This window comes from Sebastes fasciatus, chromosome 18 (assembly GCF_043250625.1).
Source record: "Sebastes fasciatus isolate fSebFas1 chromosome 18, fSebFas1.pri, whole genome shotgun sequence".
NCBI lineage: Eukaryota > Metazoa > Chordata > Actinopteri > Perciformes > Sebastidae > Sebastes > Sebastes fasciatus.
The window spans coordinates 3,484,341-3,507,647 of record NC_133812.1 but is presented as its reverse complement, the minus strand read 5'-3'; the positions used below and the strand labels follow the sequence as shown (position 1 = coordinate 3,507,647).

General features: G+C 38.9%; 1 protein-coding gene across 2 annotated transcripts in view; it reads right to left on the bottom strand.

The window, feature by feature from the left end:
- The window catches only part of cd2ap (CD2-associated protein), an 86,914-nt gene that overhangs the window by 10,552 nt on the left and 53,055 nt on the right, over positions 1-23,307 (bottom strand). Inside the window, exons 11-16 of one of the 2 annotated variants that reach the window (XM_074616267.1) lie at positions 21,013-21,049; positions 19,142-19,204; positions 9,912-10,056; positions 9,476-9,603; positions 2,960-3,084; positions 503-586 (exon numbers count right to left, since the gene is read on the bottom strand). In XM_074616267.1, coding sequence (XP_074472368.1) covers positions 503-586; positions 2,960-3,084; positions 9,476-9,603; positions 9,912-10,056; positions 19,142-19,204; positions 21,013-21,049 — 582 coding nt within the window. The remainder of the gene's footprint in view (positions 1-502; positions 587-2,959; positions 3,085-9,475; positions 9,604-9,911; positions 10,057-19,141; positions 19,205-21,012; positions 21,050-23,307) is intronic. The other variant, XM_074616268.1, reaches the window with a different exon arrangement.

Here is a 23,307-nt window from a genome sequence, read left to right as displayed (position 1 = left end):
TGAGCAGCAGGTGGTCCTCCCTCCCTCCATCCCTCCATCCCTCTCTCTCTACCTGGGTCAATCTCCTTCTCTCCATGCGTTCTTCCGTCACAAACAACGCACTGTGGAGAACTGTTACACTGTCAGGAAGGTGACAATTAACCGGCTCGTCTTGCATGAGTCAACATGGGGAGGTGGTGGGTGCTGAGGGTGCTGAAGCAACCCTGTGTTTTTTCTGTAGGCCTATTGTTTAACTGCAATGGAAATTATAAATATATATATATATATATAAGTATTAAAATAGTTTTTATAGGCTACTGTCTCATATGAACCTCCGTGGGGTGAATGGGCTGTATCCTCCTCGCTGTCCTGCATTATTATAGACTATAGTAACCTGGTTATGGGTCATCCATACGCTAACTCGCTCCCTCTTCCTCTTAAGGTTCCCACCCATTTTTGCACCACTGCTGTCATGTTGTGGATATATTCTCTATAATTAGTGAATAATAGTGCTTGCAGTTACCTTTCTGGTTTCTGTTAGCTTTGGTTTGGCAGCATCCTCTTCGTCAAACTTGAAGGATTTCTCCACGTTCACTTCCTTGGTGGGCTGCAAGGGGAAGATTTGATTTATTGTTTGCTTATTAACATTATCTTTGATTGTCAGTTTACAGCTTCCTGAACCTGACTGATGAAAACATGATAATATCCTGCAAACTCTCAGGGAGGTGCCTATCCCTGACGACGACGTCTGACAGTTACTCTCACGCAGCCATTTGGACCAAGTGCAGCTGAGTGATGCCTCGACGCAAAGCCGGCTGATGAGGAGAGGAAGGGGAGGCTGTTGCTGCTTGTGTGTGAGTGAGAGTGAGCGTGACAGAGAGGGTGAGTGAGTGAAGGGATGTGACAGGTTACAGAGAGCCGAGGGACCTCGGAGTCAAAGGGAATTCATGGAGTGGCCATAGAGGAAAACTAGAAGTACCGCCTGGTGGTTGTACGCCTCCGCCAACCAGTCAGTTTACATCCGTGTCTGTCCAAAATGTCATCAATTCCTCATTTCATCCTGTTCTGTTACAGTTCTGTGAAATTGTCATAATTAGCATATGAATTCTTGAGTTATGGCCAAAATGGTAAAGGTAAATGGACTAGCCGGGGATAGAACCACCGACCTTCCGATTGGTGGACGACCTGCTCTGCCCTCTGAGCTACAGCCAATGTCTGTGGATGTCTGTGCCAGATGTGATGAAATTCTCATAGGCGCAGTTTGAACTTCAAGGTTGGGGGTTTGCAAAAAAAAAATCCAGAGGGAATGTGATGTGTACAACGCAGAGAGATCTAATGTACTGGGGGGCATGTAGCCCACATATTACACCCTCCAAACAGAATGCGACGCGAGCGTCAGTGACAAAATCAGTCTGATTGCATTGTTTTCTATTGGAATGAACTAACTGGCCGCGAGCGACGAAGCGCTGCGCAGCACGGCGATTTGAGCTGAATTTTTTGTCAGGCGTCCTGTTTCTATTTACTCCTTATTTCAACAGACGAGGAACGGCTGGAGGGAGATCAGCTGGTGCCTGAAAAGTTACTTACGCTACTGTTGGCTGTATTGTATTATCATTTTTAGTAAATATCGCAGCATAAAACCTGTTTGCGGTTTTAACAACACAAACGTCGGAAGAGAGCAAGTACTACTCACCCATCTTTTAAGTGGCTACGTCTCCAGTCTGATCTTGACCGCACAGCTGATAGGTATGTGGTTTGTGTACGTGCGTAACCAGGGTCTGAAATTAGCACCTGCCACCCACCAAATGCGGGTGAAATCATCAGGACACCCGCCACTTTGGCAGGCAGGGAAACACTAATGATGGGAATAGAGAACCGTAGTTGTCCAATTCCTTGGCAACTCATGCCTCCGTGACTATCGATTCCTCTTATTGATGCTCTCCAACAGTTACGCTGCACAATGACGCATACGCACGCCGTATCATGATTCAGTTTGTTTGGAACCGGAGACACGGCGGAGAGAAAAAAAAGGGCTCAACAGCGTGGCGCTACTAAACCTGAGGAACGCACTCTATTTTACCCTGATAAGGCGACACGGTGAACAACAAATCTGTGTTGAAATCAGCAGGAGGAGAGTTAGTAACATTAGCTGTTAGCAGCAGGTGGGCAGCACAGTCCTGACTGGAGAAATAACGGAGATACGAACGTTAACGGAGGTGCCATTGAGTTATTATTATGAGGTGTTCAAAGTCTGCTCAGCAAAATGACCATTGAGTGAAGGTAAATTACAACGTTATCATGATGTGTTCAAATGTAATCGCGTAAAATTAAGTTTTTGGCGAGAAACTTGAATAAATCCAGTTGTTTGAAGGAGATGTTTTCAAATCAACATAAAATAGATAATAGAGAGAGAATTTTGACGTGTTTAACTTCCTAACAACTTACCAAGTTTTTTTTTAATCAAAGCAAATATTTAAATAATCATAATAATTTGAATTGTGTGTTCTTATGCATATAACCACTATAGATGACAGTAACAAAGTACAGTACAGTATTGTGTACAGTAACCACCCATGCTCAAAAAACAGGGCTCCCCAGAAGCTACGTTGTAATTCGAACACTGTAACTTACCGTGTATATAATGTTTTTTATGTTAAATATATCGGGCATTGAATGACATCAGATCTAAAATGTTGATTCCTTCATTTAGCGCAGAAATGTCAAAAGTGGCAGATAAAATTTCTGAGTGGCCGACAAAAAAGAATACTTGTTGACCTTTGACCTTTGGCCACCAAAATCAAACTAGTTCATCTTTGAGTCCAAGTGGACGTCTGTGCCAAATTTGGTGCGGATGTACATAGGTACGTAAATTTGTGGTACGCCCAGTCGGCAGATATTCACTGTCATGGACTGTATAATACACCGAGGGGAACATTGAATCGTCTGTGTGCGAGTATGCCGAGTGTTTGCGTATGCTCACCGATTGTCCTCCACCAAACTGGGCGGGCAGCCTCCTGCCAGGCATCTTTGGTCTGTTAGCAGTGGGGTGAGAGAGCTTCTCCGAGGTAGACGACAACTCATCAAAACTCATCAGATCTGTTGAGACTGGATAAGGGAGGCAGAGACAGAGGAAGGTAAGGAAGGTAAATAACGGTGGAATATTTCAGCCGTAACTAAGGGAAACATCAACGGGTGAACTGACAATTTCATTTCATTCAATATGAATGCAATCTAGTTGACTGTCAACAGCTTGATGACCGACCCGCTGTACGGAGCCGGTAATGAAGACTGGAGTTGATAAGCTGAAGCAGACACCGTTAGTTAGCTAGCTATATGCTTGCTAGCTAGCTAGCTAGCTAGCATATAGTCATGTACCCTGACCCCATAATCACACACGTTGAGTGACACCCCCCCGCATTTGCATTCTGAGGCAGAAATGTAAAAAGAAACGTATAAAGAAAAGAATACAGAAATAAATAATATAAAGATAAGGTGAAATGCAAAGGGAAAATTGTTCAGAAATAAATGAATAAATTCATAAATACATAAATAAATACACACATTTAAAAAGAATATCAAATGAATGCAAAAATAAATACATCCATAAATAATGCCAAAATGTATTAATAAATAATGAAATGCAAAAATAAATAAGTTTATAAATAAATAAAATATATATAAATTAATAAAAGACCTATTTACATTTATACATTTATTTGTAATATTATTTTTGCTGTATTTAATGACATTTAGTTATTAATCGAGTCATTTACTTATTTAGTTTTGATTTTGGCAGGTTTCGTCCTCCATACTGTTACCCCTTTCCTCATGAAAATAGTATATTTTTACCTTTTCTTTGCCTGCTTAGTTTTCTGCGGTCATTGTCAAATCTGGTGTGCTCTTGCTATTCTAACATCGCCTAATGTTACGGCGTCACAGATGTAACCAAACTTGAAAGTTGTTTGATTGACAGCTGATTGGCAAATTATTATTTTGTGTCAGAAGGGGGGCGGGATGTCTGGGAATTTGATGGGATAGAAATTTAAAACAGGTTTATAAAGTGACTTTGTGTTATCAAATTTATGTACGTATTCTCTGAACCTCTAGCGATCCACTCAGAGACGGGTGGCGAGCTACGGGTGGCGAGCGCGCTACGGGTAGCGAGCGCGCTACGGGTAGCGAGCGACCTACGGGTAGCGAACGAGCTACGGGTAGCGAACGAGCTACGGGTAGCGAACGAGCTATGGGTAGGCAGCGAGCTACGGGTAGTGAACGCTTCTTATTCGAGACCCCTGAATACATTTACATTCAATTAACCCTCTGAGACCCACAATAGACCTGTTGTAGTCTTTTTTTAGGGGGAGATAGCAGGTCAACAGTAGATGTCACATAGAAGTGGTGTACATCATCTGAAAGCTGGGAACATGAAGATTAATCTGAGATGCAGCTCAGCACTGTGTGTCAAATTGTTCTAGTCATAAATGATTTAAAATAAATTGTGAAAGTGTGTAAGGGCTTACAACATTATATTAGAAGTATATGATGGCCATTCCCCATGCTTTATTATGTTTCACAAGTTGTTATTTTGGGTTAGTACCATTTTTTTACCACTCGAGAATTGATTAAAAATTATCAATAATCCCTCCAAAATACCACATTAAGACACCGAGACCTCGAGGAACACCATAGAAAAAAAGCCATGCTGTGATTTGTTATCAATTCTAAGACTGTTTAAAGACTACAGTATGCAGAAATATTCAAACACACCATTTTAGAATAGGCAAAAAACGGCATGGTTATTGCCCCAAAACTGCATGTGATTATCATAAAGTGGGCATGTCTGTAAAGGGGAGACTCGTGGGTACCCATAGAACCCACCTTCAGTCACATATCTTGAGGTCAGAAGTCAAGGGGACCCCTTTGAAAATGGCCATGCCAGTTTTTCCTCACCAAAATTTAGCCCTAGTTTGGAGCGTTATTTAGCCTCCTTCCCGACTAAACTAGTATGACATGGTTGGTACTGATGGTTTCCTCAGGTTTTCTAGTTTCATATGACATGAAAACTCTGAAAAGCCTCTGAAAGACAGTAAAGTCAGTCGGCAGAGGGTTAAAAAAGAATTATGCAGCAGCAAACTTTACGGAGATAAAGGGTGTAATCACATTTAGGGCAGAACTTTTGTGTTCTCTATGGTTATGTTTACAGACCATAATGCTCAGTTAACAGCATGTTCTGAAATTGTGAGCATGCACTTCCTAACAGGCTATCACCATTAAGTCACCTACGCACCATACAATTTCTTTTTTTTCCTCTGCTAAAGAGGTGTTTTTGCAAGCAAATGGCAGGTTTTTCCTGAGGGAAGAAACGTAGAGGTAGAGTTCTCTCCTTATTAGGCCACATGTGGGCTGCACACACACACACACACACACACACACACACACACACACACACATACACAGAGAGATTCCTCTGTGTTCCTGAAGTGTTCATGGTCCCTTGGAAGTAGCGTAAGTTCATGTTCAAAGCCAGGGGTCAGCAACCTTTACTATCAAAAGAGCCATTTTAGGCAAAAAAAGAAAGGAAAAAAAGAAATCTGTCTGGAGCCGCAAAACATTTGATCATTGTGATGAAGGTAACACAGTTTATAGTCTAAGTATATAGTATATAAGTCTAATGCAGTGAGGGCCAAAGTGCAAATCAGTACGGAGTATTAGTGCCACATTCAAGGAAAAAAAGATTTTCAGAATAAAGTCATAATGTTGCGAGAAAAAAGTCGTAATATTACGAGACTAGTCATAACTTTACGAGAAAAAAGTCATAATATTATGAGACTAAGGTCATAAATTTACGAGAAAAAAAGTCGTAACATTACGAGACTAAAGTCATAACTTTACGAAAAAAAAGTTGTATCATTACGAGACTAAAGTCTTAATTTTACGAGAAAAAAGTTGGAATATTACGAGACTAAAGTCATAACTCTACGAGAAATAAATTCGTAATATTATGAGAATAAAGTCATAACTTTACGAGAAAAAAAGTCGTAATATTACAAGAATAAAGTCATTACTTTACGAGAAAAAGTCGTAACATTATGAAAATAAAGACATAACTTTACGAGAAAAAAGAAAATAACACGTAAAATTAATACTTTACAATATTATGACTTCATTCTCATAATATTACAACTTTTTTCTCGTTAACCTATGACTTTATTTTCATATTATTACGACTTTTTTTCTCGTAAACCTATGACTTTATTCTCGAAATCTCAGATTTACATTTTTTTTTCTCAATGTTGCCCTAATACTCCGTCGCACCATAGATCTACAACAATGATAAATAAAAATGAAAATGTAAATAAAAACAGTTATTCATTCCCATTTTTATAAATCCACAGGGAGCCACTGGAGAGGGGCTAAAGAGCCGCAGGTTGCTGACCCCTGATCAAAGCACTTCAACTCTTATGCTTGGCTTCACAAAATATGAAGACATATTTGTGTGGACGTTCCTTCACTAATGATCAAGTGGGTTATCATCATTGAATAGCCAATGTTATACATACAGGATGTTTTTAGTTTGTTTTGTGGTACTATTGACCTGTAGAGCAAGAATGTTGCGACAGGGCCAAGCATCACTTGAGCTGGTAAGCGTCTATGGAAGTACTTCAGCAATAAAGGAGCTTGAATGCTGGTGTTCCAGTTGAAAAATAGCTTGTCCTGCTCAACACACAAACTTGGTGCTAGTCCTACAGTATGTGTTGGTATGTGAGGTGTTGTTGCACCAATTCTTTGGACGTATTTTCACGAAGAGAACACGTTAATAGCTAGTTAACATCAAGTATTTTCTCTCTTTTCATCATTAGCACGATGCTAAATGCTACAGTGTATTCTCCCTTCTACAGTTTGGAGCAATGTCAATGTCGGGCTGAACACACTAACACAGACAATGGGCCTCGTGCAGGAAATGACATAAGAACTAATTTCCTCGAAATCCACGACGTGTTCTTGTTCCGTTAGTACCCGTTGATTTCTTGGATTCACCCATGTTTTCGTATGTTTGCTCTTCTCTTAGGTATGGGAACATTTTACGAGTGAAAAAATCTTGTTTTTGCGGTCAACAAATTGGTTGTCCAATGCAAGTTTGAAATATTTCATACAATCAAATGTATGATGTTTTAGAGTAATTATACTGATTGGATTATTAAATTTGTTGGCAAAGGAAAATACGATCCCAATTAAGACTCTAAAAGCCTTGGATGATACTGCGTGCGTTGAGCTTCTGAATGGTTTACATACTGCTCTTCGATGCTTTTTGATTTTTTAGTAACGCCAGTACCGACGCTCTGGAAAAACGTGCAAAAGGCAAAAGTGAGCATGGCTCGGGGCCGGCATAGTAGTACAGGACGGTCCGTCATCATTAATCCTTTAAGTCATCAGCATGTTCATTCTGCCTCGATCAGGTCTTGGACTCACAACCTCAAACACTAAAGGCACGTCACTATCTTGGTGAGCTTACTTCATTACAAAGTATTGATAACAGTATACTCTGCTGCTGGGCGCTGATGTTGCAATGGAACGACCAATTGCCTTTCACTTCTTATCAATATACGTTCTTTGGTATAAGTGTTGGCTTTCATTGACAGTAGAAACCAGCAATTTAAAAAAGGGCTAAAATAGAAAGTAGAAGAATTGATAAATGAATGAAAACAGAATTTCTGTTACCAAGAGAAATTCAGGGCAACAGATAGATGGTAACTTGACATAAAGCTTGTTTATGACTGTGAGCATATGAGCACAACAAACAAAAAGAATGAGTCATTCCCACTTTTATTACTCAACGCTGAAAAACTTCAGTGACTGTTGTGTAAGAGCACTTTGCAGCTCTCACAGTGGTAAACTGCTGCAGTCAGAAAGCATCGCCTGTGATTGCAGGAAAGATTGGATTTTCATGTTTCATCACAAAGCGTGTCAGACCGCCTTCTGGTGAGCGGTGCAGCGTTTTAGCAGCTCTTTATCACCTTTTCAAAGGCATCTGTCACAATCAGAGAACTCTCCAGTGAAAACCCCCAGAGCTCGGCTGGATTAAATCCATCCAAGATGTCTTTTCTCTGGACCTTTTCTGCTTCTCTTTCTTTTCCCCTTGGCCTCTGTTTATCGCTTCTCATCCACTCTCAAAAACATCAACCTATAAACTATTCATCTTTTCAACTATGTGTGCTCCCGTTCACAGTTTTCCCTCACCACATCCTGTCTTTTATTATTATTTCTCTCTGACTTACACTGACCTCTGTTGGAGTTCTGCACGTCTTCATCACGTCTTTCAACCGTTTTATTGAAGGAATATTCGCATATTGACGTACAGATACATTTTTCCCGAACTCATAATAACCATCATTTATAAATGGTGAATTGATAGTTAATTAAATTTAGTTTATTTTACTGTAAACAATGAAATGATAATTAATGTTTACTAATCACTGGTAATGATATAATTTCTGTTACTTTATCATTAGTTTGTGTAACATGAAATAATTAGTTTATAAGTTATATTGTATATTGTATCATATCTGATATGAGATGATAACTAATTGTTAAGAATTTATCGACAGTTTATTGTTGCACACATTATAATTTTTTTTATACTATATTAAGTATTTGTTAGTGATTGCCAAATTATTTGTGAACTTTAGGAAATAGTTTGTAAAACATCTATAAACATTATATAGACAGATGGACCAGAAACCAATTATTAAGCGCTGACAAACTATTCATATAAATAATGTTTATAGATGCTTTACTAAGTATTTATTAAACATTTAACAAGGTATATTAGTCCTCAGTTACAAATTTATAATAGCCATTCAAATAATGTTTAGATGGTTTACAAAGCAATTTCTTAAATGTTTACAAATAATATCTTGATCATTAACAAATACTTCTCTCTCTATATAAATATATATATATAGTATATGAAATGTTATGTGTGCAACAATAACATGAATTAAAGCATTGCTAATAATTAATTATCATTTTGTTGTTTGTTAACAGTAAAATAACTATTAACGAAGATTAATTAACATCAATTAACCATTTATAAACGATGGTTATTATAAAGTGTTATCAAATGTGCAAACACTTTTAATCAAAGCCAATATTTAAATATTCATTATCATTTGAATTGTGTGTTTTTATGCAAATAACCATTATAGATGACAATAACAAAGTACAGTACAGTACTGTGTTCACTACCGTTCCTCCACGGTGTAATTCCAAACACTGTAATTTACCGTGTATATAATGTTTTTTGTGTAAAATGTATCGAACATTTAGTGACATCAGATCTAAAATGTTATTTCTTCATTTTGCGCAGAGATTTCAAAAGTGGCTGATAAAAAAAATAAATACTTGCCTGCCACAGTGGCAGGAAGTGAAAAAAGTTTATTTCAGACCCTGATCAGGACTGTAGTTTGACATAGTCTGTAGGCAATACTGTACATACCCATATCCGAGGACTTCTCCCCATCCGAGGACTTCTCCCCCCAGTCCTTAAACAGTGGTTTGGGTTTGGTGGGCAATAATGGCTCGAACTCGGACTTTGGTCGTGTGGAAGGCACCTCTCCATTGTGCCTGCAGATAAGAGGGGAATATAGAATATTTACCGTAAATACAAGAAACGACATGACACTACCTGACTCTTAATCTGTGCACTGCCGAGGCCACGTCATCATCCGTCATTACCGCCTACTCTCCTGTTCTTTCAATGAAAGCCATTTCTTAAGAATGTCCTCACGTAAAAGTGTTTCTTAACATAAATATAACAAGAGACTGATTATGGTGCTGGACGGGTAGAAAAGCACTGGAGTTGATTAATAAAAGGTCAGCGGCGTACGAACAGATGAACAGATGGACAGACGCACGGCGATTAATAGACTTACTTGAGGTTTGGCGAGGGAGCGAGAGGCTTGTCTGGCCTCTTCGGTGGGAAGTTTCTGCCTCTACCGGGAGGGGGGACCGGCTTCTTGGGCGGGACGATCGGCGCCGCGGGCTTGGATGGTTTGTGATCTGGCGTAGGCCTGTCGACTGAAACAAGAGAAAGAAGAGTTGGAAAAAAAGGAAGACGGACTAAATTTGGATGAAATTTCTCCCCCCGGGGATCAATAAAGTATTTCTGATAAAAGAGAAACAAAGTGGAAGAGAGGAGAGAACATTGCAACGGACTCAATTTCACCTTCCTGCACTCAACTTGGCAATTACCACAGAACCCCTGAGGCAAATCCTTTCAAATCCCAGTCACAAAAAGTCAATTTGTTTTTGAGCAGAGCTGAAACGACCAGGACAAATTCATGTTCAACGAGCTCGCCTGCAGATGAAAGTCTGTCCACAGCTGAACTTCTAGTCATCAGTCAGTACTAATGATTAGGGATGTTAATAATTAACCGTTTAACCGTTAACCGACATTAAAGGTCACATATTATACTCCATTTAAACTAGTTATTATAGGTCTCAGACACCTCCAAACCATGTCTCTGAAGTTTTTTTTTCAAAAAAACAAATCAGATCATGCATTCCAGCATGTCTCTATAACCTCTGTTTCAGCCCATTTCCAAAAGTGCTGATTTCTGTGTCTGTAGCTCTGTAGGTCTCATATTATGCTCATTTCCAGGTTCATAGATGTATTTTAATGTTGCACTAGAACATGTTTACATGCTGCAATGTTCAAAAAACCCTTTATTCTTCTCATACTGCAGCCTGAGTCAGAGCCTAATTCAGCCTCTGTCTGAAAACCCCTGATTCACAGCCTGTCTCCTCCCACTCTGCTCTGATTGGTCAGCGTTTTCTGTCAATCAAACGTCCTCAACAACAGCGTCACCCTCCCCCTCCCTCCCGGAGAAGCTCTGGAGAGAGAGGAGCTAGAATAAAGTTTATAAACCAGAAACTTCACCCAGCGCACGTTACCGGAGGAATCTGATCAGAAATCGGCGACAAATGATGAACATCTGCGGTCCAGATTCCAGGTTTTCCTGACGGTTTCTCTCAGGTAAATAATACTATTTATATCTCTGTTAGTTAGCTCAGTGTTTACCTCATGCATCAACTCTGTAAACCGTAAACATACACTCTGTTTTACGTCTGTCTTTACAGATCCATCTGTGAGAAATGACTGACAGAATCATCCCAGAGGAGAGCAGACAGCTGAGAGCAGACAGCTGAGAGCAGACAGCTGAGAGCAGATGGCTCTGTTTACATGGAGATACAGAGCTAACCCGGTAGCATGTAGCTAACCCGTTAGCATGTAGCTACATGCTAACGGGTTAGCTACATGCTACCGCTATGACACGGTGTGTAAACACAGCGACCATCAGGGTGGAAAATAGAAGATGTGAAACAGTAGTCAGTTCATTATTTCTGCTAAAAGATAAATGTATGGAAGATCAGAGTAATGGTATATTATTTACAGTAGTAGCTGTCTCTGTGTTACCATGACTACAGACCACCGGCGCTTAGCTTACCATAGTTTACCAGAGCTGAAGACTTTCTCCTGTACCATGTTAACATAACTGCAGGTGAGATGATTACAAATGCTGTGAATAATTAATATTGTCATCTGTCAACTCAAATAAAGTTTGACTGTGAAACAGAAATGTGTTGTGTTGCTTACAAGTCACTATTTACTACCTGTACTCTGCTACATGCATGACATCAAATATATATAATATATAAATATCATCTGTTTAAACAGTGTAATTACATAAAGCCTTTGTGAAAGAACATGTTATATTTAGATGATGGGAGTACATGAAGCCTGTTCTGCTGGTTCTTGCAGACTAACAGTAGGAGCTACTTTGCTCAAGTTCGGTTGAGGAGGAGAGACAGTGACGCGCTGTGGGGCGGGGTCAGCTACTGAAGGTTCTGCTCTGGTTCGACCAGGAAACCCTTATATGGCTAATTCTCAAATGACGTCAGAAGAAAAGAAAAGCTGCGCAGCGTTGTTTCGACACCCATTTCCGGACAAACGGAGCAGGAGAAAAAGAGAGAGGATGGTCTTTTATGATACTATGGTGACTTGTAGACACACTGGGGACAGATATTGATGTTTAAAAGACATGGAAAAGTGCATTTTGCATAATAGGTGACCTTTAAGCATTTTAACCGATTAACGCTGTCGGTTTAAAAAGGTTAAAAGAAATATTAATAATTAATTAAAAAGCTGAGGAAAAACTTAGAGGAGCAGCTTGTCTCTTTAAGGAGAAAAGCTGGTCCACCTTAACAGCCCACCTTAAGAGGCAGAGCCGGAGTTGCAAGATACAGGAAGTTGGCTCCGGTCTCTGGCTCGCTTGAGCGGAGCGGAGGAGTTGTAGCCTCGTAGCATTTATCCACCAACTGTACACACTGTTACGATTCAATATATTGCGATACAGTAAGCAAGACGATATATTGCGATTTTTTAACCGGAATTTTAGGAAAACTGTCATAGTATAAAGGACACACCATGCTTTAAATCTGAGTAAAAAAAAGTTGACTTTTTTTATGCAATCAGAACAGTGGGGGAAAAAATCAAGTGTTTTTGAGAATTAATACAGTATTAAAAAAACATAATATCACGATATCAATTTTCTTACACCCCTGCCCGAAGTCAGGAACAACTTAAGGTGGGCGGTTAAGGTTATTCGCTGTAAGTGATGAGTAGTTCCTCTGAGTTTTGCTTTTTAATCAATTTTCAATATTTCTTATAACCGTTTGACCGATGGCATTAATCGGTGAAAATTCTTGTCGGTTAAAGCTGCAGTAGGCAGTATATATTTTTGGCATCATTGGGCAAAAATTTCCATAATAACCTTTCAGCATATTGTGATTCAAGTGTTCAGAGATAACTAGACTTCTGCTCCTCCTCATGGCTCTGTTTTCAGGCTTTAAAAAATCTACAGAATCTGAGAGAGCGTTCCTATTGGCTGTGCTCCGGTCATGTGACAAGAACTTGGCGTTCCTTCAACAGATGTCACAATAGCTGCCGGGTCACAAACTTTCTCATTTTCCAGCTAAACCGTGCACTACAAGATGATTCTGAAAACATCTGAGGAGAGAAATAGGCATTACAGTAACAGAATATTGATTCATATTTGATCAGCGCTGCTTAGTTTGACCGTTTGGTCGGAGTTTGCGAGTGATTGACAGCCGGCTCTCATAGACGGCAGCTGGACAGCAGACCTCAGATCAGCTCTGACTGCTGGTTTTCCTCCGGTATGAGAACATTATTTTTTTTCAGGTTACCTGTTTCATGTACTACTGTCACGATATAGCGACCGTTTTATAAAAATAACTTCTTTTAAAAAAATCATATTTGTTCCAATCTTGCCTACTTCAGCTTTAACAGTTAATTATTAACATCCCTTTGTCAGTACGGTTTCATGCTTCTTCATTTTTAAGTAATGGCTGTATTGTGAGATAGGATATATTCACTATTAAAATGAACGGTCAAAGCAGGCTTATGTCATCATTATAGTAATAGGTTTTCAACACTGAGCCGGTTTAGTGTGGATCTGGTCTCTCCACTACACCACCACAACCTCCCTCTCTCTCTCTCTCTCATAGGGGAGACTATAAGAGAATATAAGTAGTTATTATGGAAGAGGGTTGATGATTGTCGTCTATGAAATAAACCTCCAAATTAAGTTGCACAGCAAATCATACTAGTCATTATTTCTGCGGAATGGCCGTCAGACACAGTTTAGTGTGACGTAGAAGGAAAAAGAAAGAAAAACAGCAATTGAGAAATCAATTTGACTGCTTTTCTATCACTGTAATAATAATAATAATAATAATATTTTATCACTTGAGCGTGTGATTGGCTCATTGAGAGCAACTGCCATGGTGCCTCCACTAAATCAAATCAAATTGTTGTCCGTGACTCAGTGGAGGAAATAAAGATGGGAATCACAGCAAATGACTTTTCTATTTTGAGGTCTGCTTCACTGAAAAACCACACAGTGTTTTCAGATTTCTGACATGACATCAGTAGACATACAAACATTTTTAGAATAGGGCTGTTAAAGTTAATGACGCGTTAACGCAAATTCGATGAAAACCTAATGAATCCATCGGTACTAACCATGTCGTACTAGCTTGTCGTAAAGGAGGCTAAATAACCCTCCAAACTTACGCTACATTTTGGCGAGGAAAAACTGGCATGAACATTTTCAAAGGGGTCCCTTGACCTCTGACCTCCAGATATGTGAATGTAAATGGGTTCTATGGGTACCCACGAGTCTCCCCTTTACAGACATGCCCACTTTAGGATAATCACATGCAGTTTGGGGCAAGTCATAGTCAAGTCAGTACACTGACACACTGACAGCTGTTGTTGCCTGTTGGGCTGCAGTTTGCCATGTTATGATCTGAGCATATTGTTTTATGCTAAATGCAGCACCTGTGAGGGTTTCTGGACAATATCTGTCATTGTTTTGTGTTGTTAATTGATTTCCAATAATAAATATATACATACATTTGCTTAAAGCAGCAAATTTGTCCACTCCCATGTGACAAATCTCCATTTGAGGTACATTTTGAACAGATAAAAAAACAAACTTTATTAAATTGCAATTAATCATCATCATCATCATCTCAATTATGCGTTTAATCGCGATTCAATAATTTAATTGATTGACAGCCCTAGCAAATGTAATCGTTTTAGTCCAGAACTAGGGATGTTAATAATTAACTGTTAACCGACATTAAGCATTTTAACGCTATAGGTTTAAATGATTAAAATACATGTTAATAATTCATTAAAAAGCTGAGAAAAACTCATCACTTTAAGGAGAAAAGCTGGCCCACCTTAAGAGAGTCACACCAGGAGCTCCAGATACAGGAAGTTGGCTCCCGTCTACGGCTCGCTTGAGCGGAGGAGTTGTAGCCTCGTGGCATTTATTCACCGACAAATAAACTGTACACATACTGTCCGCTACACCTACTGTACGTTCACAGCTAGAACGCCACCGACAACACACACACGGTCTGTCGGCAACTCGCTGAAGTTACGCCGTGCTGACAGACCTTATGTGTGTGAGCACGAAGCTACCAGCAGAGCTACAGCTGCTAACGTAACACAAACACACACACTGTTTGTCGGAAAATCGCTATCGTTATGCCGGGCAGACACACAGCTGACAACCTGCTAAACTAAACTAAATGTGCGGTGGAGACTTTTACTGGGAAAGTGGCTGCATGTCCGCAACACTACACGCAGCATCGTAGCTGCTAAGTTAACGCTTCCGGACGGTGAACTGGAGACTCAGTTGTCTGTCGTGTTCGTACACTGCAGCTAGCGGTTAATAATGGGTTAACGAGGGTCGGTTATCGGTTAAGAACATTTTTCAAAATTAGCATCCCTAGTCCAGAACACATCAGTTCAACCTGTATATTCAAGAAAAGAAGGAAGTTGGCTGATCTTGATGTTAGTCACATCTGTCACATCACATCTGTATGTGAGTTTTCATGCTCTAAATGCTCCATGATCTAATTTGAGTCTGGAAGGGAGGCTTAGCATGTACTTGTATAATATGTGGGGATAAACTGAGTTATGCCAACTGACATCACGTTGAAAAGTGACATAACCTAAAAACCACGAGTAATAAGCTTCGCTGGCACTGAGGATTCATAGCTACAGGGCTAAACCATATGTCAGGAGGTGGCTGAGGAAGAGAAGATTGATTTTTTTCTCTGCTGTTATGACAGATGCAACCAGGAAACTCAAGGTCGCTGAATGTTCTGAAAACCTCTTCTGAAAATGAAAGCTAAAAAAGAAGGAATTCTATAATGACATAGATTTAGTCCGTAACAAGACAGAATAACCAAACTGTTGGAGTCATGCTAACGCGTGAGATCAGAGAAAACAACCTCACAGTATTTGCCTTTGTTTTAATTCACTCATCTTTGTATTGGCTTATTAAATTATGTGTTATTATTATTTCATAATGTTCATAGAATTATTGTTTCTCCAGGAATATATTTGTTTTAAATGTTTTTGTATATGTTGTGCCATTACTGAAATTATTTTTTTTTACCCATCATTTCATAACTATATATTAATGAACACTTTATAATAACCATCATTTACAAATGGTTAATTGATAGTTAATTAAGCTTAGTTAATAGTTATTTTACTGTAAACAATGACATGATAATTAATAATGTTAATCGTAGTAATGCTGTGACTTCTGTTTGTTTATCATTTGTTTGAGTAACATGAAATAATTAGTTTATAAATTTTATCAGAGCTGATAAAAGACGGTAACATTACATTCTGATTTCATTAGTAAACTATTTATTGACAGTTTATACACATTATGACATTTTATATATCAAGTAGCTGTTAGTGATTACCAAATTAATATGTAAACTTTTAAGAAATAATTTGTAAAACATCTATAAACATTACAGAGATAGATGGACCAGAAACCGATTATTAACCATTGACAAAGTATTAACTATCCATCTTAATAATGTTTATAGACGCTTTACAATGTATTTATTAACCCTTTAACAAGGTATTATAATCACCAGTTGCAACTTTATTATAGCCATCCAAATAATGTTTCTAGATGTTTCACAAACAATTTCTTTATGGTTTACAAATAATATCTCAATTATTTATAAATATTTGTAAATATATATAACATGTTATAATGTGTGCAACAATAAACTGTTACAATAGCATAAATCATAGCTTTAGTAATAATTAGTAAACATTATAATTTAATTGTTTGTTAACAGTAAAATAACTATTAACTAAGTTTACTTAACTATCAATTTACCATTTAAAAATTCACAGTGATGTCACAAATCTACAATATTTAGACCATTTCACGTTTTTTAAACGTAAACATACTAAATGTGTCCCAGTTTATTTCCTGCTGCAGTGTATGTGAATGACATCAGCTGACGGGACGTAAACGTGGACCCAAGCCGTTGCCTAGCAACGCAACTCCCTTGTCATTCCGTTGAAATGCGCTAAAACGGAGCGTTTCAGACGGAAGGTGAATACAGGTATATTCAGACAGACAGTATGAGGAAAAGTAATGTGTTTCTTTATACATTAAAGCATGTAAACATGTTCTATTAGAAACCCTAAATACAATTATGCAACTGAAAATAAGCATAAAAGATCAGCTTTTATGCTATTTGTGAGCCTTCTTTAAATTGCAAAATGTTTTTTTGTGCTTTCTGCATTTTAAACTCGTATTGCTGCAATGATACAACAGCCCTGAATGCACGCTAATTCAACTCTCAAAGGAAGCATTACTTAAGTCACACACACAACGCAAAGGGGAAGAGTGCAAATGCAACAGTGTCTTGCGTAAGAGACTATTCTCACACGGAGTATACCTGGAGGGAGAGCAGCGTGAGCTACAGAGGATGAAGGCTGAAGCTCGGAGAGCAAAAGTACGACGGATGAATACACTGAAAGAAAGAGTGCAGAAAGAGGCCACCGAGGGAAACAACACTTTCTATGACGCCCGTGTCTACAATGCATTATAAACACACTTCTACCGCGTTATAATCGGCTTTTAACACTGTAAAATTATAGTTATAAGCACTGATAAATATCCATAACATATTATAACAATAAGCATTTTATAAAGACTTATCAGGTCATTACACTTCATAACTGCTGGTCACTAAATGACTTCGTAGTGTATTAGAATTCCCATAGTTGTAATACATTATAATCACTGTTTATAAGTTTATTAATATTTATGTTGTTTATCATTGAATCTATGCAAGAACAACACACAGAACGTTCTCAAATAAATTTTGACTTTACTTAAAGCAAACAGTGACTATTCTTAGAAATCACATTACAATGCATTATAACAGTGATTATAATGCATTATTACAGTGATTATAATGCATTATAAAAAAGACTATAATGTGTTACAACTATAGGAATTATAATATGCTATGATCCTTGCAAAAAAAAAGTCCAGTAATTATTAAGTATTATGAAACTTGACGTTATAAGTCATTATAAAGTGCTTCTCAATGTGTTATGATTATTGTTATAAAGCATTGATGATTGTATAGTGCTATAAGCAGATTATTACACACAAGTATGTTTCTAATGCGTCATACACATGGGCGTTTGAAAGACAAAGGACATTCACTCAAAGTAATAATACTTTGTTACAGTACTTAAGTAGTTTTTGGGACTAACTGTACTTGACTTGAGTTTTTTTATATTTCTGTCAACTTTAATCCACTAAATTTCCTAAATAAAATATATACTTTTACTCCGGTACATTTCTTAAATATAATATATACTTTTACTCCTACACATTTCCTAAATAATATGTATACTTTTACTTCTAAACATTTCCTAAATAATATGTATACTTTTACTTCTAAACATTTCCTAAATAATATGTATACTTTTACTTCTAAACATTTCCTAAATAATATGTATATTTTACTCCGGTACATTTCTCCTAAGCATCTTCATTACTTGTTAATATTGTAAGCAAGCAGGTTTGGTGAATCAGTGGTCCTAGCTCGCAAGTTACATCATTTACGTGATGGGCTAGTGCAAACAAAGTGCTCTCAAAGCCCTATTTAAGTTTCTATTTCCGCTCAAGTCCAGGCAGGCTGCATGTCAGATCATGCTACTTGCGACTACGAGGGAAGGACAAACTGGATTTTGTTCTTTAAATCCTTAAAGTTGTGAAAACCTTGTTTTTCTTCAAGCGTAATGTAGCCTGTATTTACCTTGCCACTGTCGTACCTGGTGCATGCTCGGGGGGGTACGGGAGTACGGTCTAGACCTGCTCTATATGAAAAGCATCTTGAGATAACTTCTTTTATGATTTGAAGCTATATAAAAATAAATTAAATTGAATTTAATACTTTTACTCAAGCGATACTTTAACTTCGACTTAAGTCATTTTACGGTTAGATATCTGTACTTTTACTCAAGTGTGGCGTTCAGGTGCTTCATCCACTGCTGTCAGCAGTAGAGTTAGTGGTGACACGGAGCACAGTGCACCCAGGAAAAGAGTGTTCCAAATTTGAAAAGAAAGAAGATGAAAAGGTAAAGCTTTTGATGCGTGGTGCCAAGTCGTGAACAACGAGAGGGATAAAATGAGATGAAGATGAAAGATGAAGAGTGTCCTACCTCTGTCCTCCGGCCTGGTGGGATGAGGCTTCCTGTCGGCGCTGGGAACCTCCGGCTTGAGGGCTGAAAAACGAAACATGGTCCAAAAGAACGTCACCTCGTCTGCCTGACCCGACTGATTCAAGAGTCACCAGACAATGACAAGGTGCACGCACGCACACACACACACACTTTCACAAGTGCAATCCCACAAAGAAAACCACTGCTCTCTGAAGCACACATGCACACGCACAGAGACACAGTTCCACACACACAGACTCAATGTTTATCTCTTATGTGGCACAGATTGTACCGTGCACGTACAGCTCAACATGCGCTCATTTGAGCTTTTGCTTGCGTGAGACATACACACTCATTGAAAAGAATCTCGACAGACAGGAAGTCGTGAAAACAGATGCACCAAACAGCAACACGACGCAGCGGTAGAAAGTTATGATTGTTACTTCCTGTGCAGACAGGAAACACAATGATGCAAAGCGTGCATTTTTGCAAGCTGTAGATCTCTGTGCTGATATGAAGGAAGCGCATGCAGCTTTAACCCTCTGAGAGCCACAATAGACAGGTTCTTGTCTTATTTTTTAGGGGGGTACAGGGGGTCTTTAGGGGGAGATAGCAGGTCAACAGTAGATGCCACATAGAAGTGGTATACATCATCTGAAAGCTGAGAACCTGAGGATTAATTTGAGATGCAGCTCAGCGCTGTGTGTCAAGTTGTTCTAGTCATAAAAAATCAGAAAAAAACATGAATTAATTAATTAGAATAAATTGTGAGAGTGTATAAGGGCTTACAACATAATGATGGAAGTATATGATGGCCATCCCCATGCTCTATTATGTCTCATAAGTTGTTGCAGCATAATTTTGTGTTGATACTATTTGTTGCACAGATTTGGTGCTACATTTTTACCACTAAAAAATTTATAGAAATGATTAATAATCCCTCCAAAATAACAAAATAAGACACAAAGACACACCATAGAAAAAGACATGCTGTGATTTGGTTACAAAAACCTTTGACATTTGGAGATTTCTACAAGAATTCGCATTTTTTGGCGATTGGATGGCGAGCACTTCTGTTGTGTAAACTGCTCAGAAACCCCCTTATTGTCAATCTAGCTAGGAAAGCCATCCATCCTCTGAATGCTCTAGGTCTCTAGTTTGATCCATCCATCCTCTGAATGCTCTAGGTCTCTAGTTTGTGGCTGTAAAGTTTCATGAGGCTGTGATTATCCTAGAGGTCACCACAAAGTCATTTTATACAGTAATGTATCAAGTTTAAAAAAAATGGTCTCACTACAATGAAATGTCTCCTATGGGGACTAACATCATCACACATGAATACAGTTGGGCTCATTGGATCCACAAGAGTCTTATCAAATTCAAAGACCGTTTATGGACCACAATAACACATTTATACAGCATGGTTTTTGCCCCAAACTACATGTGATTATCATGTCTGTAAAGGGGAGACTCGTGGGTACCCATAGAACCCATTTTCATTCACATATCTTGAGGTCAGAGGACAAGGGGACCCTTTGGAAATGGCCAGGCCAGTTTTTTTTCTCGCCAAAATTTAGCCTAACTTTGGAGCGTTATTTAGCCTCCTTCCCGACAAGCTGTTTGGCACCAGTACCGATGGATTCCTGACATTTTTCTAGTTTCATATGGTACCTTCTCTTCAGCTCTAAAAACCGATCCTGCTACAGCCGGTGAAAAACAGTAAAGTCGGTCGGGATCGCCGGTCTTAGGGGGTTAAGTGAGCTTTTGTTGAAGTGTTCCACTGCAAGACACATCAAGTAGCAGCATTTCATCACACTTAACCACTGCGCTGATTGCACTTAATGAGGTGGAGGGTGTGAAGTGTTACTTACCTATGCTTTTCGATGGCGGAGGCGGCTTCTTCGGCTTCTGACAGGAAGAGAGGGTGAGAGAGGAAAAATAGGTCAGTGTGAGTGACATCTATTATCTCTTTGTTAATGATTAATAACTGGTTTGTAAACCATCTTTAAACAATATTTAGATATAGTTAATACTTTGTCAGTGGTTAATAATCGGTTTCTGGTCCATCTATCTATGGAATATTTATAGATGTTTTACAAACCATTTAAAGGTTTACAAATCGTTTGGTAATCACTAACAAATACTTCACATATTATATATAAATATTATAGTGTGTACAACAATAATCTGTTAATAAATACTTAACTAATGTAATCAGAATGTAATTGTTATCGTCTCATATCAGCTATGAAACATTATAGAATTTATAAACTAATTATTTCACGTTACACAAACTAATGATAAAACAGAAATTACAGCATTACTAATAATTAGTAAACAATATTCATTATCACAGGGTATCTGCAGGTTTCAACAAGTCAAATTTAAGACTTTTTTAAGACCTTTTAAAGACCACTATGAATGCTATTTAAGACCTACTTCAACGTCCGTACTGGCAAGAAAGTACTAAGGATATGAAAGAAAATTGGAACCCCGGAACTGCTTGCAAAGTAAATTAATTTATTCGCTGAAACACATTCCTTCCAGCAGTTTTCCCCAGTCTTTGTTCCAGGTTTTCACAGTAACCAGAACATTTTGTACATTTTAGCGTTAAATGCATCAATCTGGTGCACTTTGAATGCAAAATTCAGAGACTAGATCTTGTGCTCTTGTAAACAATGTTGTGCTCTAGCAGTGGTGGACTGTAGACTACTCAGGTACTGTACTTAAGTACAATTTTTTGAGGTACTTGTACTTTACTCGAGTATTTCTATTTTACGTATCTTTATAGCCCGCTTCTACTCCACTGCATCTCAGTGGGAAATGTTGTACTTTTTACTTCAATTATTTATTTATTTGACAATATTAGATACTAGCTATGTGCAGATTCAGATACTTAAGATTAAATAAAATTCAACTAATAAACTGTGGTGTATTTAGGGACGCACCGATACCCGATACCAGTATCGGGTATCGGGTCCGATTCTGTGCTCATGTACTCGCAAAATGGCTCCGATACAACGGCACCTATACCACTTTACGGCAGCGTGACGTTAACCTCTCGTCATCATCTTTCGGGTTCTATCGCACATGCTCACGCTCCACCTCCCCGACGGTGCGGGCGAGACGGGTCGGTGGTGGAGCCCCGCCCTGGGGGGCACGACGTGCAATGAGGACAGTCTGCCCCAATCGACAGTCGCACCGGGAGCAGGGAGCCCCGTCCCTCCCCGGTGGGGAGAGAGGGCGCAGCGAGCACTTTGGCCACGGCCCCCGGGAAGCACCTTCGCCCCGAGCCTTTCCAAACCGACCTATAGCCGGTCGCGGCGCACCGCCTCGTATGCGGGACTCCCCGTCCTGCCATGTGTCGCTCACACCATCCAGATGGCTGTTAACGAGGGTCTTTTGGCACAGTGAAGTACTCGTATCCGTACTCGGTATCGGCGAGTTCCCAAATGTAAGTACTTGTACTCGGTCTGAAAAAAAAGTGGCATCGGCGCATCCCTAAGTGTATTATTAAGTAGTATATCATTATTAAGCTGTTTGTGTCGTTTAGATCGATTTATAGAGAGAGATTTCATCAGTCAGACAAACATGGCAATAGAAAATGAAAGTCTGGACTTTAAACAGCAGACTGTCACTTGAAGAAAGTTCAGACTCCTCCAGCAAGTCAGCTGCTTTTGCTTCGTGGTCTTTCTCATGTGAGTTTCCATACCCGATGACAGGGTAAATGTGTCTCTGTTAACCTTTTCAGTTGAAATAAAAAAGGTTGAAAAGGCTGCTTTTCAACAGCTTGACATTCTTGGCCTTAAACAACTATTCTGATATCTTCCAGTCAGGATTTCGACCGCAGCAGTGAAACTGCTTTTGCTGAGGTTGTGAAGGACGTCCGCTTGTTATTATTAGATGTCGGTGCTGCATTCAGCACGGTCGATGACAACACGCTGCTGTACAGGCTTGACAAACTGGACTTGTCGTTAGACTTTCCGGCACGGTGCTAAACTGGTTTGAATCCCATTTAAAAGGACAGGGAATACTTTGTTTCAATCAGTAATAACTATGGCTGTCAAAGTTAATGCGATAACAACGCGTTAACGCAAATTTCTTTTAACGCCACTAATTTCTTTTAACGCAACTTGTGATTTTTAGGTTGTAGCGGGCTCAATTTT